Source organism: Salmo salar, chromosome 20 (assembly GCF_965601325.2).
Source record: "Salmo salar chromosome 20, fSalSal1, whole genome shotgun sequence".
NCBI classification, from domain to species: Eukaryota; Metazoa; Chordata; class Actinopteri; order Salmoniformes; family Salmonidae; genus Salmo; species Salmo salar.
In genome coordinates this window covers 94,460,860-94,477,890 of record NC_138310.1, presented here as the reverse complement: position 1 = coordinate 94,477,890, position 17,031 = coordinate 94,460,860, and the positions used below count along the sequence as shown (strand labels likewise).

At 35.6% G+C, this 17,031-nt stretch overlaps 1 protein-coding gene across 1 annotated transcript in view; it reads right to left on the bottom strand.

Moving 5' to 3' along the window:
* Positions 1-244: 244 nt before the first annotated feature.
* The window catches only part of pgr (progesterone receptor), a 77,045-nt gene continuing 60,258 nt past the window's right edge, over positions 245-17,031 (bottom strand). The window contains 1 exon segment of the mRNA NM_001252363.1: positions 245-400. Coding sequence (NP_001239292.1) covers positions 245-400 — 156 coding nt within the window.

The window sequence follows — 17,031 nt, the reverse complement described above, 5'->3', positions numbered from 1 at the left end:
TTGGTCCAAATAATACCTCCCCAAAACCTTCACTTTGAATTTGGTTAATTTTCTTAGTTTCAAAGATATGATACACCCACCGGACAAAGACCTATTGTCAAATCAACATAACATTTGGGTCGATATTTGATTGATATTTGATGATGTTGATCAAATATTTATTCAACTCTTCTTGCTCTTTGGGTATATTCTATTTTTCCATGGTGCTTTGCGCGGTGCAGGTTTGGTTGTCTCCTGTGATTGGTCACTTGGCGTGGAAGAGGAGGGTCTTGACCATGCCGGCCAGGACCTTGGGGAGCTGGGAAGAGATGACCTCTGACATCATTTCAGGGAACTCAACCTTCATAGCGTCAGCCTGGATGTAGGTACTAAGACAGTATAGGTTCACTTTCTTCACAATCTGGTGGTGGGGGGGGGTGGGGGGGGGGGGAAGATGGAGGAGGGGCAAACATGTCAGCATTTTGTCCTCAACAAATCATGGTCCTAATACCTGAAACTTTTATCCAACGATTTACGAGTTGGGTGTAATAGGTTACTATCCCGATAACCTGGACCTGTCCACAGCTGGACAAATAAATATTCAGATAATTAATGCAGAGTCTAAATACAAATGCCACTGAGGCCCTAATGCACACAGTAGAAAAACAAACAGGTTAAGTTACAGAGTAGACTACAAAGTGTATCTCCGAATGGCGCAGTGAATTATCCAAACAGGTTTGAACACCGTGGTTCTTAACGCATGGAGCATGTTGTATTATCATAGTACAGGCCTCAACAGTACCAAAAGGAAATAAAAAGCGGCATGCTGGGAGAATGACCGTGGTTTAGTTTCCTCCAAATCATTGATCATTGATACTTCGCTATCGTAACCTCAATTAGATAGCCTATAGCAAGACATATGGTCAAAATATGAAAATGGATAAAAGCGGCAATCGATAAAAAGTGCATGTAAAGCAGATGGCTTTATAAAGTGAAAAGTGGACATCTAAAACTAACCTAAAGAAACCTTCATATTGAAGCCTATATCATATTGGTTCATTATATTACATTATACCTTGATATAAAGGTACAGGAGAACATTATACCTTGATATAAAGGTACAGGGGAACATTATACCTCCACATTATACTTGATATAAAGGTACAGGGGAACATTAAACCTTGATATAAAGGTACAGGGGAACATTATACCTCCACATTATACCTTGATATAAAGGTACAGGAGAACATTATACCTTGATATAAAGGTACAGGGGAACATTATACCACATTATACCTTGATATAAAGGTACAGGGGAACATTATACCTTGATATAAAGGTACAGGGGAACATTAGACCTCCACATTATACCTTGATATAAAGGTACAGGGGAACATTAAACCTTGATATAAAGGTACAGGGGAACATTATACCTCCACATTATACCTTGATTTAAAGGTACAGGGGAACATTATACCTTGATATAAAGGTACAGGGTAACATTAAACCTCCACATTATACCTTGAAATAAAGGTACAGGGGAACATTATTCCTTGATATAAAGGTACAGGGGAACATTATACCACATTATACCTTGATTTAAAGGTACAGGGGAACATTATACCTTGATATAAAGGTACAGGGTAACATTAGACCTCCACATTATACCTTGATATAAAGGTACAGGGGAACATTATTCCTTGATATAAAGGTACAGGGGAACATTATACCACATTATACCTTGATATAAAGGTACAGGGGAACATTATACCTCCACATTATACCTTGATATAAAGGTACAGGGGAACATTATACCTCCACATTATACCTTGATTTAAAGGTACAGGGGAACATTATACCTTGATATAAAGGTACAGGGTAACATTAAACCTCCACATTATACCTTGATATAAAGGTACAGGGGAACATTATACCTCATTATACCTTGATATAAAGGTACAGGGGAACATTATACCTCATTATACCTTGATATAAAGGTACAGGGGAACATTAAACCTCCACATTATACCTTGATATAAAGGTACAGGGGAACATTATACCTTGATATAAAGGTACAGGGGAACATTATACCTTGTTATAAAGGTACAGGGGAACATTATACCTCATTATACCTTGATATAAAGGTACAGGGGAACATTATACCTCATTATACCTTGATATAAAGGTACAGGGGAACATTATACCTCATTATACCTTGATATAAAGGTACAGGGGAACATTAAACCTCCACATTAAACCTTGATATAAAGGTACAGGGGAACATTAAACCACATTATACCTTGATATAAAGGTACAGGGGAACATTATACCTCCACATTATACCTTGATTAAAAAGGTACAGGGCAACATTATACCTTGATATAAAGGTACAGGGGAACATTATACCTTGATATAAAGGTACAGGGGAACATTAAACCACATTATACCTTGATATAAAGGTACAGGGGAACATTAAACCACATTATACCTTGATATAAAGGTACAGGGGAACATTATACCTCCACATTATACCTTGATTAAAAAGGTACAGGGCAACATTATACCTTGATATAAAGGTACAGGGGAACATTATACCTTGATATAAAGGTACAGGGTAACATTAAACCTCCACATTATACCTTGAAATAAAGGTACAGGGGAACATTATACCTTGATATAAAGGTACAGGCGAACATTATACCTCCACATTATACCTTGATATAAAGGTACAGGGGAACATTAAACCTCCACATTATACCTTGATATAAAGGTACAGGGGAACATTATACCTTGATATAAAGGTACAGGGGAACATTATACCTCCACATTATAGCTTGATATAAAGGTACAGGAGAACATTATACCTTGATATAAAGGTACAGGGGAACATTAGACCACATTATACCTTGATATAAAGGTACAGGGGAACATTATACTACATTATACCTTGATATAAAGGTACAGGGGAACATTAAACCACATTATACCTTGATATAAAGGTACAGGGGAACATTATACCTTGATATAAAGGTACAGGGGAACATTATACCTCCACATCATACCTTGATATAAAGGTACAGGGGAACATTAGACCACATTATACCTTGATATAAAGGTACAGGGGAACATTATACTACATTATACCTTGATATAAAGGTACAGGGGAACATTATACCTTGATATAAAGGTACAGGGGAACATTATACCACAATATACCTTGATATAAAGGTACAGGGGAACATTATACCTTGATATAAAGGTACAGGGGAACATTATACCTTGATTTAAAGGTACAGGGGAACATTATACCTTGATATAAAGGTACAGGGTAACATTAAACCTCCACATTATACCTTGATATAAAGGTACAGGGGAACATTATACCTCCACATCATACCTTGAAATAAAGGTACAGGGGAACATTATTCCTTGATATAAAGGTACAGGGGAACATTATACCACATTATACCTTGATATAAAGGTACAGGGGAACATTATACCTTGATATAAAGGTACAGGGGAACATTATACCTCCACATTATACCTTGATTTAAAGGTACAGGGGAACATTATTCCTTGATATAAAGGTACAGGGGAACATTATACCTCCACATTATACCTTGATTTAAAGGTACAGGGGAACATTATACCTTGATATAAAGGTACAGGGGAACATTATACCTCCACATTATACCTTGATTTAAAGGTACAGGGGAACATTATACCTCCACATTATACCTTGATATAAAGGTACAGGGGAACATTATACCTCCACATTATACCTTGATTTAAAGGTACAGGGGAACATTATACCTTGATATAAAGGTACAGGGTAACATTAAACCTCCACATTATACCTTGATATAAAGGTACAGGGGAACATTATACCTCCACATTATACCTTGATATAAAGGTACAGGGGAACATTAAACCACATTATACCTTGATATAGAGGTACAGGGGAACATTATACCTTGATATAAAGGTACAGGGGAACATTAGACCACATTATACCTTGATATAAAGGTTCAGGGGAACATTATACTACATTATACCTTGATATAAAGGTACAGGGGAACATTATACCTTGATATAAAGGTACAGGGGAACATTATACCTCATTATACCTTGATATAAAGGTACAGGGGAACATTAGACCACATTATACCTTGATATAAAGGTACAGGGGAACATTATACCACATTATACCTTGATATAAAGGTACAGGGGAACATTATACCACATTATACCTTGATATAAAGGTACAGGGGAACATTATACCTTGATATAAAGGTACAGGGGAACATTATACCCCATTATACCTTGATTAAAAAGGTACAGGGGAACATTATACCTTGATATAAAGGTACAGGGGAACATTATACCTTGATATAAAGGTACAGGGGAACATTAAACCACATTATACCTTGATATAAAGGTACAGGGGAACATTATACCACATTATACCTTGATATAAAGGTACAGGGGAACATTAAACCTCCACATTATACCTTGATATAAAGGTACAGGGGAACATTAAACCACATTATACCTTGATATAAAGGTACAGGGGAACATTATACATTGATATAAAGGTACAGGGGAACATTAAACCTCCACATTATACCTTGATTTAAAAGGTACAGGGGAACATTATACCTTGATATAAAGGTACAGGGGAACATTATACCTCCACATTATACCTTGATTTAAAGGTACAGGGGAACATTATACCTTGATATAAAGGTACAGGGTAACATTAAACCTCCACATTATACCTTGAAATAAAGGTACAGGGGAACATTATTCCTTGATATGAAGGTACAGGGGAACATTATACCACATTATACCTTGATATAAAGGTACAGGGGAACATTATACCTTGATATAAAGGTACAGGGGAACATTATACCTCAACATTATACCTTGATTTAAAGGTACAGGGGAACATTATACCTTGATATAAAGGTACAGGGTAACATTAAACCTCCACATTATACCTTGATATAAAGGTACAGGGGAACATTATACCTCATTATACCTTGATATAAAGGTACAGGGGAACATTATACCTCATTATACCTTGATATAAAGGTACAGGGGAACATTAAAACTCCACATTATACCTTGATATAAAGGTACAGGGGAACATTATACCTTGATATAAAGGTACAGGGGAACATTATACCTTGATATAAAGGTACAGGGGAACATTAAACCACATTATACCTTGATATAAAGGTACAGGGGAACATTAGACCTCATTATACCTTGATATAAAGGTACAGGGGAACATTAAACCTCCACATTATACCTTGATATAAAGGTACAGGGGAACATTAGACCACATTATACCTTGATATAAAGGTACAGGGGAACATTATACCTTGATATAAAGGTACAGGGGAACATTATACCTCATTATACCTTGATATAAAGGTACAGGGTAACATTAAACCTCCACATTATACCTTGATATAAAGGTACAGGGGAACATTATACCTCATTATACCTTGATATAAAGGTACAGGGGAACATTATACCTCATTATACCTTGATATAAAGGTACAGGGGAACATTAAACCTCCACATTATACCTTGATATAAAGGTACAGGGGAACATTATACCTTGATATAAAGGTACAGGGGAACATTATACCTTTATATAAAGGTACAGGGGAACATTAAACCACATTATACCTTGATATAAAGGTACAGGGGAACATTAAACCACATTATACCTTGATATAAAGGTACAGGGGAACATTATACCTCCACATTATACCTTGATTAAAAAGGTACAGGGGAACATTATACCTTGATATAAAGGTACAGGGGAACATTAAACCTCCACATTATACCTTGATATAAAGGTACAGGGTAACATTAAACCTCCACATTATACCTTGAAATAAAGGTACAGGGGAACATTATACCTTGATATAAAGGTACAGGGGAACATTATACCTTGATATAAAGGTACAGGGGAACATTAAACCTCCACATTATACCTTGATATAAAGGTACAGGGTAACATTAAACCTCCACATTATACCTTGATATAAAGGTACAGGGGAACATTAGACCTCCACATTATACCTTGATATAAAGGTACAGGGGAACATTAGACCACATTATACCTTGATATAAAGGTACAGGGGAACATTATACCACAATATACCTTGATATAAAGGTACAGGGGAACATTATACCTCCACATTATACCTTGATTTAAAGGTACAGGGGAACATTATACCTTGATATAAAGGTACAGGGTAACATTAAACCTCCACATTATACCTTGATATAAAGGTACAGGGGAACATTATACCTCATTATACCTTGATATAAAGGTACAGGGGAACATTAAACCTCCACATTATACCTTGATATAAAGGTACAGGGGAACATTAAATCACATTATACCTTGATATAAAGGTACAGGGGAACATTATACCTTGATATAAAGGTACAGGGGAACATTATACCTCATTATACCTTGATGCAAAGGTACAGGGGAACATTATACCTCCACATTATACCTTGATATAAAGGTACAGGGGAACATTATACCACATTATACCTTGATATAATTGTACAGGGGAACATTATACCTTGATATAAAGGTACAGGGGAACATTATACCACATTATACCTTGATATAAAGGTACAGGGGAACATTATACCTCCACATTATACCTTGATTAAAAAGGTACAGGGGAACATTATACCTTGATATAAAGGTACAGGGTAACATTATACCTTGATATAAAGGTACAGGGGAACATTAAACCACATTATACCTTGATATAAAGGTACAGGGGAACATTATACCTTGATATAAAGGTACAGGGGAACATTATACCTCCACATTATACCTTGACATAAAGGTACAGGGGAACATTAAACCTTGATATAAAGGTACAGGGGAACATTATACTACATTATACCTTGATATAAAGGTACAGGGGAACATTATACCTTGATATAAAGGTACAGGGGAACATTAGACCTCCACATCATACCTTGATATAAAGGTACAGGGGAACATTATACCTTGATATAAAGGTACAGGGCAACATTAGATCTCATTATACCTTGATATAAAGGTACAGGGGAACATTATACCTTGATATAAAGGTACAGGGTAACATTAAACCACATTATACCTTGATATAAAGGTACAGGGGAACATTAAACCTTGATATAAAGGTACAGGGGAACATTAAACCTCCACATTATACCTTGATATAAAGGTACAGGGGAACATTAAACCTTGATATAAAGGTACAGGGGAACATTAGACATCCACATTATACCTTGATATAAAGGTACAGGGGAACATTATACCTTGATATAAAGGTACAGGGGAACATTATACCTCCACATTATACCTTGATATAAAGGTACAGGGGAACATTAAACCTCCACATTATACCTTGATATAAAGGTACAGGGGAACATTATACCTCCACATTATACCTTGATATAAAGGTACAGGAGAACATTATACCACATTATACCTTGATATAAAGGTACAGGGGAACATTAAACCTTGATATAAAGGTACAGGGGAACATTAAACCTCCGCATTATACCTTGATATAAAGGTACAGGGGAACATTAAACCTTGATATAAAGGTAGAGGGGAACATTAGACATCCACATAATACCTTGATATAAAGGTACAGGGGAACATTAAACCTCCACATTATACCTTGATATAAAGGTACAGGGGAACATTATACCACATTATACCTTGATATAAAGGTACAGGGGAACATTATACCTCCACATTATACCTTGATTAAAAAGGTACAGGGGAACATTATACCTTGATATAAAGGTACAGGGGAACATTATACCTTGATATAAAGGTACAGGGGAACATTAAACCACATTATACCTTGATATAAAGGTTCAGGGGAACATTATACCTCCACATTATACCTTGATATAAAGGTACAGGGGAACATTAAACCACATTATACCTTGATACAAAGGTACAGGGGAACATTAGACCACATCATACCTTGATAGAAAGGTACAGGGGAACATTATACCTTGATATAAAGGTACAGGGTAACATTAAACCACATTATACCTTGATATAAAGATACAGGGGAACATTATACCTTGATATAAAGGTACAGGGGAACATTAGACCTTGATATAAAGGTACAGGGGAACATTATACCACATTATACCTTGATAGAAGGTACAGGGGAACATTATACCACATTATACCTTGATATAAAGGTACAGGGGAACATTATACCTTGATATAAAGGTACAGGGGAACATTAGACCACATTATACCTTGATATAAAGGTACAGGGGAACATTAAACCACATTATACCTTGATATAAAGGTACAGGGGAACATTAAACCTCCACATTATACCTTGATATAAAGGTACAAGAGAACATTATACCACATCATACCTTGATATAAAGGTACAGGGGAACATTAGACCACATTATACCTTGATATAAAGGTACAGGGGAACATTATACCTTGATATAAAGGTACAGGGGAACATTAGACCTTGATATAAAGGTACAGGGGAACATTATACCACATTATACCTTGATAGAAGGTACAGGGGAACATTATACCACATTATACCTTGATATAAAGGTACAGGGGAACATTATACCTTGATATAAAGGTACAGGGGAACATTAGACCACATTATACCTTGATATAAAGGTACAGGGGAACATTAAACCACATTATACCTTGATATAAAGGTACAGGGGAACATTAAACCTCCACATTATACCTTGATATAAAGGTACAGGAGAACATTATACCACATTATACCTTGATATAAAGGTACAGGGGAACATTAAACCTTGATATAAAGGTACAGGGGAACATTAAACCTCCACATTATACCTTGATATAAAGGTACAGGAGAACATTATACCACATTATACCTTGATATAAAGGTACAGGGGAACATTAAACCTTGATATAAAGGTACAGGGGAACATTAAACCTCCACATTATACCTTGATATAAAGGTACAGGAGAACATTAAACCTCCACATTATACCTTGATATAAAGGTACAGGGGAACATTATACCTTGATATAAAGGTACAGGGGAACATTAAACCACATTATACCTTGATATAAAGGTACAGGGGAACATTATACCTTGATATAAAGGTACAGGGGAACATTAAACCACATTATACCTTGATATAAAGGTACAGGGGAACATTAAACCACATTATACCTTGATATAAAGGTACAGGGGAACATTAAACCACATTATACCTTGATACAAAGGTACAGGGGAACATTAGACCACATCATACCTTGATAGAAAGGTACAGGGGAACATTATACCTTGATATAAAGGTACAGGGTAACATTAAACCACATTATACCTTGATATAAAGATACAGGGGAACATTATACCTTGATATAAAGGTACAGGGGAACATTAGACCTTGATATAAAGGTACAGGGGAACATTATACCACATTATACCTTGATAGAAGGTACAGGGGAACATTATACCACATTATACCTTGATATAAAGGTACAGGGGAACATTATACCTTGATATAAAGGTACAGGGGAACATTAGACCACATTATACCTTGATATAAAGGTACAGGGGAACATTAAACCACATTATACCTTGATATAAAGGTACAGGGGAACATTAAACCTCCACATTATACCTTGATATAAAGGTACAAGAGAACATTATACCACATCATACCTTGATATAAAGGTACAGGGGAACATTAGACCACATTATACCTTGATATAAAGGTACAGGGGAACATTATACCTTGATATAAAGGTACAGGGGAACATTAGACCTTGATATAAAGGTACAGGGGAACATTATACCACATTATACCTTGATAGAAGGTACAGGGGAACATTATACCACATTATACCTTGATATAAAGGTACAGGGGAACATTATACCTTGATATAAAGGTACAGGGGAACATTACACCACATTATACCTTGATATAAAGGTACAGGGGAACATTAAACCACATTATACCTTGATATAAAGGTACAGGGGAACATTAAACCTCCACATTATACCTTGATATAAAGGTACAGGAGAACATTATACCACATTATACCTTGATATAAAGGTACAGGGGAACATTAAACCTTGATATAAAGGTACAGGGGAACATTAAACCTCCACATTATACCTTGATATAAAGGAACAGGAGAACATTATACCACATTATACCTTGATATAAAGGTACAGGGGAACATTAAACCTTGATATAAAGGTACAGGGGAACATTAAACCTCCACATTATACCTTGATATAAAGGTACAGGAGAACATTAAACCTCCACATTATACCTTGATATAAAGGTACAGGGGAACATTATACCTTGATATAAAGGTACAGGGGAACATTAGACCTCCACATTATACCTTGATATAAAGGTACAGGGGAACATTATACCTTGATATAATGGTACAGGGGAACATTATACCTTGATATAAAGGTACAGGGGAACATTAAACCTCCACATTATACCTTGATTTAAAGGTACAGGGGAACATTATACCACATTATACCTTGTTATAAAGGTACAGGGGAACATTATACCTCCACATTATACCTTGATATAAAGGTACAGGGGAACATTATACCTTGATATAAAGGTACAGGGGAACATTAAACCACATTATACCTTGATATAAAGGTACAGGGGAACATTATACCTTGATATAAAGGTACAGGGGAACATTAAACCTCCACATTATACCTTGATATAAAGGTACAGGAGAACATTATACCACATTATACCTTGATATAAAGGTACAGGGGAACATTAGACCTCCACATTATACCTTGATATAAAGGTACAGGGGAACATTATACCTCCACATTATACCTTGATTAAAAATGTACAGGGGAACATTATACCACATTATACCTTGATATAAAGGTACAGGGGAGCATTATACCTTGATATAAAGGTACAGGGGAACATTATACCCCATTATACCTTGATATAAAGGTACAGGGGAACATTATACCTCCACATTATACCTTGATATAAAGGTACAGGTTAACATTAAACCTTGATATAAAGGTACAGGGGAACATTAAACCTCCACATTATACCTTGATATAAAGGTACAGGGGAACATTATACCTCCACATTATACCTTGATATAAAGGTACAGGGGAACATTAAACCTTGATATAAAGGTACAGGGGAACATTAGACCACATTATACCTTGATATAAAGGTACAGGGGAACATTAAACCACATTATACCTTGATATAAAGGTACAGGGGAACATTAAACCTCCACATTATACCTTGATATAAAGGTACAAGAGAACATTATACCACATCATACCTTGATATAAAGGTACAGGGGAACATTAGACCACATTATACCTTGATATAAAGGTACAGGGGAACATTATACCTTGATATAAAGGTACAGGGGAACATTAGACCTTGATATAAAGGTACAGGGGAACATTATACCACATTATACCTTGATAGAAGGTACAGGGGAACATTATACCACATTATACCTTGATATAAAGGTACAGGGGAACATTATACCTTGATATAAAGGTACAGGGGAACATTAGACCACATTATACCTTGATATAAAGGTACAGGGGAACATTAAACCACATTATACCTTGATATAAAGGTACAGGGGAACATTAAACCTCCACATTATACCTTGATATAAAGGTACAGGAGAACATTATACCACATTATACCTTGATATAAAGGTACAGGGGAACATTAAACCTTGATATAAAGGTACAGGGGAACATTAAACCTCCACATTATACCTTGATATAAAGGTACAGGAGAACATTATACCACATTATACCTTGATATAAAGGTACAGGGGAACATTAAACCTTGATATAAAGGTACAGGGGAACATTAAACCTCCACATTATACCTTGATATAAAGGTACAGGAGAACATTAAACCTCCACATTATACCTTGATATAAAGGTACAGGGGAACATTATACCTTGATATAAAGGTACAGGGGAACATTAAACCACATTATACCTTGATATAAAGGTACAGGGGAACATTATACCTTGATATAAAGGTACAGGGGAACATTAAACCACATTATACCTTGATATAAAGGTACAGGGGAACATTAAACCACATTATACCTTGATATAAAGGTACAGGGGAACATTAAACCACATTATACCTTGATACAAAGGTACAGGGGAACATTAGACCACATCATACCTTGATAGAAAGGTACAGGGGAACATTATACCTTGATATAAAGGTACAGGGTAACATTAAACCACATTATACCTTGATATAAAGATACAGGGGAACATTATACCTTGATATAAAGGTACAGGGGAACATTAGACCTTGATATAAAGGTACAGGGGAACATTATACCACATTATACCTTGATAGAAGGTACAGGGGAACATTATACCACATTATACCTTGATATAAAGGTACAGGGGAACATTATACCTTGATATAAAGGTACAGGGGAACATTAGACCACATTATACCTTGATATAAAGGTACAGGGGAACATTAAACCACATTATACCTTGATATAAAGGTACAGGGGAACATTAAACCTCCACATTATACCTTGATATAAAGGTACAGGAGAACATTATACCACATCATACCTTGATATAAAGGTACAGGGGAACATTAGACCACATTATACCTTGATATAAAGGTACAGGGGAACATTATACCTTGATATAAAGGTACAGGGGAACATTAGACCTTGATATAAAGGTACAGGGGAACATTATACCACATTATACCTTGATAGAAGGTACAGGGGAACATTATACCACATTATACCTTGATATAAAGGTACAGGGGAACATTATACCTTGATATAAAGGTACAGGGGAACATTACACCACATTATACCTTGATATAAAGGTACAGGGGAACATTAAACCACATTATACCTTGATATAAAGGTACAGGGGAACATTAAACCTCCACATTATACCTTGATATAAAGGTACAGGAGAACATTATACCACATTATACCTTGATATAAAGGTACAGGGGAACATTAAACCTTGATATAAAGGTACAGGGGAACATTAAACCTCCACATTATACCTTGATATAAAGGAACAGGAGAACATTATACCACATTATACCTTGATATAAAGGTACAGGGGAACATTAAACCTTGATATAAAGGTACAGGGGAACATTAAACCTCCACATTATACCTTGATATAAAGGTACAGGAGAACATTAAAACTCCACATTATACCTTGATATAAAGGTACAGGGGAACATTATACCTTGATATAAAGGTACAGGGGAACATTAGACCTCCACATTATACCTTGATATAAAGGTACAGGGGAACATTATACCTTGATATAATGGTACAGGGGAACATTATACCTTGATATAAAGGTACAGGGGAACATTAAACCTCCACATTATACCTTGATTTAAAGGTACAGGGGAACATTATACCACATTATACCTTGATATAAAGGTACAGGGGAACATTATACCTCCACATTATACCTTGATATAAAGGTACAGGGGAACATTATACCTTGATATAAAGGTACAGGGGAACATTAAACCACATTATACCTTGATATAAAGGTACAGGGGAACATTATACCTTGATATAAAGGTACAGGGGAACATTAAACCTCCACATTATACCTTGATATAAAGGTACAGGAGAACATTATACCACATTATACCTTGATATAAAGGTACAGGGGAACATTAGACCTCCACATTATACCTTGATATAAAGGTACAGGGGAACATTATACCTCCACATTATACCTTGATAAAAATGTACAGGGGAACATTATACCACATTATACCTTGATATAAAGGTACAGGGGAGCATTATACCTTGATATAAAGGTACAGGGGAACATTATACCCCATTATACCTTGATATAAAGGTACAGGGGAACATTATACCTCCACATTATACCTTGATATAAAGGTACAGGTTAACATTAAACCTTGATATAAAGGTACAGGGGAACATTAAACCTCCACATTATACCTTGATATAAAGGTACAGGGGAACATTATACCTCCACATTATACCTTGATATAAAGGTACAGGGGAACATTAAACCTTGATATAAAGGTACAGGGGAACATTAAACCACATTATACCTTGATATAAAGGTACAGGGCAACATTAGATCTCATTATACCGTGATATAAAGGTACAGGGGAACATTATACCACATTATACCTTGATAGAAGGTACAGGGGAACATTATACCTTGATATAAAGGTACAGGGGACCATTAAACCACATTATACCTTGATATAAAGGTACAGGGTAACATTAAACCTCCACATTATACCTTGAAATAAAGGTACAGGGGAACATTATACCTTGATATAAAGGTACAGGGGAACATTAAACCTCCACATTATACCTTGATATAAAGGTACAGGGCAACATTAGATCTCATTATACCTTGATATAAAGGTACAGGGGAACATTATACCTTGATATAAAGGTACAGGGTAACATTAAACCTCTACAATATACCTTGATATAAAGGTACAGGGGAACATTATACCTCCACATTAAACCTTGATATAAAGGTACAGGGGAACATTATACCTCCACATTATACCTTGATTTAAAGGTACAGGGGAACATTATACCTTGATATAAAGGTACAGGGTAACATTAAACCTCCACATTATACCTTGATATAAAGGTACAGGGGAACATTATACCTCCACATTATACCTTGATATAAAGGTACAGGGGAACATTATACCACATTATACCTTGATATAAAGGTACAGGGGAACATTATACCTTGATATAAAGGTACAGGGGAACATTAAACCTCCACATTATACCTTGATTAAAAAGGTACAGGGGAACATTATACCCCATTATACCTTGATATAAAGGTACAGGGGAACATTAAACCTCCACATTATACCTTGATATAAAGGTACAGGGGAACATTAAACCACATTATACCTTGATATAAAGTGTACAGGGGAACATTATACCACATTATACCTTGATAGAAGGTACAGGGGAACATTATACCTTGATATAAAGGTACAGGGGAACAATATACCTCCACATTATACCTTGATATAAAGGTACAGTGGAACATTATACCTCCACATTATACCTTGATATAAAGGTACAGGGGAACATTAAACCACATTATACCTTGATATAAAGGTACAGGGGAACATTAAACCTTGATATAAAGGTACAGGGGAACATTATACCTCCACATTATACCTTGATATAAAGGTACAGGGGAACATTAAACCTCCACATTATACCTTGATATAAAGGTACAGGGGAACATTAGACCACATTATACCTTGATATAAAGGTACAGGGGAACATTATACTACATTATACCTTGATATAAAGATACAGGGGAACATTATACCTTGATATAAAGGTACAGGGGAACATTAAACCACATTATAACTTGATATAAAGGTACAGGGGAACATTATACCTTGATATAAAGGTACAGGGGAACATTAAACCACATTATACCTTGATATAAAGGTACAGGGGAACATTATACCTTGATATAAAGGTACAGGGGAACATTATACCACATTATACCTTGATATAAAGGTACAGGGGAACATTTTACCTTGATATAAAGGTACAGGGGAACATTAGACCTCCACATTATACCTTGATATAAAGGTACAGGGGAACATTATACCTCCACATTATACCTTGATATAAAGGTACAGGGGAACATTATACCACATTATACCTTGATATAAAGGTGCAGGAGAACATTATACCTTGATATAAAGGTACAGGGGAACATTATACCTCTACAATATACCTTGATATCAAGGTACAGGGGAACATTAAACCTCCACATTATACCTTGATATAAAGGTACAGGGGAACATTGGACCACATTATACCTTGATATAAAGGTACAGGGGAACATTATACTACATTATACCTTGATATAAAGGTACAGGGGAACATTATACCTTGATATAAAGGTACAGGGGAACATTAAACCACATTATACCTTGATATAAAGGTACAGGGGAACATTATACCACATTATACCTTGATATAAAGGTACAGGGGAACATTATACCTTGATATAAAGGTACAGGGGAACATTAAACCACATTATAACTTGATATAAAGGTACAGGGGAACATTATACCTTGATATAAAGGTACAGGGGAACATTAAACCACATTATACCTTGATATAAAGGTACAGGGGAACATTATACCTTGATATAAAGGTACAGGGTAACATTAAACCTCCACATTATACCTTGATATAAAGGTACAGGGGAACATTATACCACATTATAACTTGATATAAAGGTACAGGGGAACATTATACCTTGATATAAAGGTACAGGGTAACATTAAACCTCCACATTATACCTTGATATAAAGGTACAGGGGAACATTATACCTCCACATTATACCTTGATATAAAGGTACAGGGGAACATTATACCTTGATATAAAGGTACAGGGGAACATTATACCACATTATACCTTGATACAAAGGTACAGGGGAACATTATAGCTTGATATAAAGGTACAGGGGAACATTAAACCTCCACATTATACCTTGATATAAAGGTACAGGGGAACATTAAACCTCCACATTATACCTTGATATAAAGGTACAGGGGAACATTATACCACATTATACCTTGATTAAAAAGGTACAGGGGAACATTATACCCCATTATACCTTGATATAAAGGTACAGGGGAACATTAAACCTTGATATAAAGGTACAGGGGAACATTATACCCCATTATACCTTGATATAAAGGTACAGGGGAACATTATACCTTGATATAAAGGTACAGGGGAACATTATACCTCTACAATATACCTTGATATAAAGGTACAGGGGAACATTAAACCACATTATACCTTGATATAAAGGTACAGGGGAACATTAGACCTTGATATAAAGGTACAGGGGAACATTATACCTCCACATTATTCCTTGATATAAAGGTACAGGGGAACAT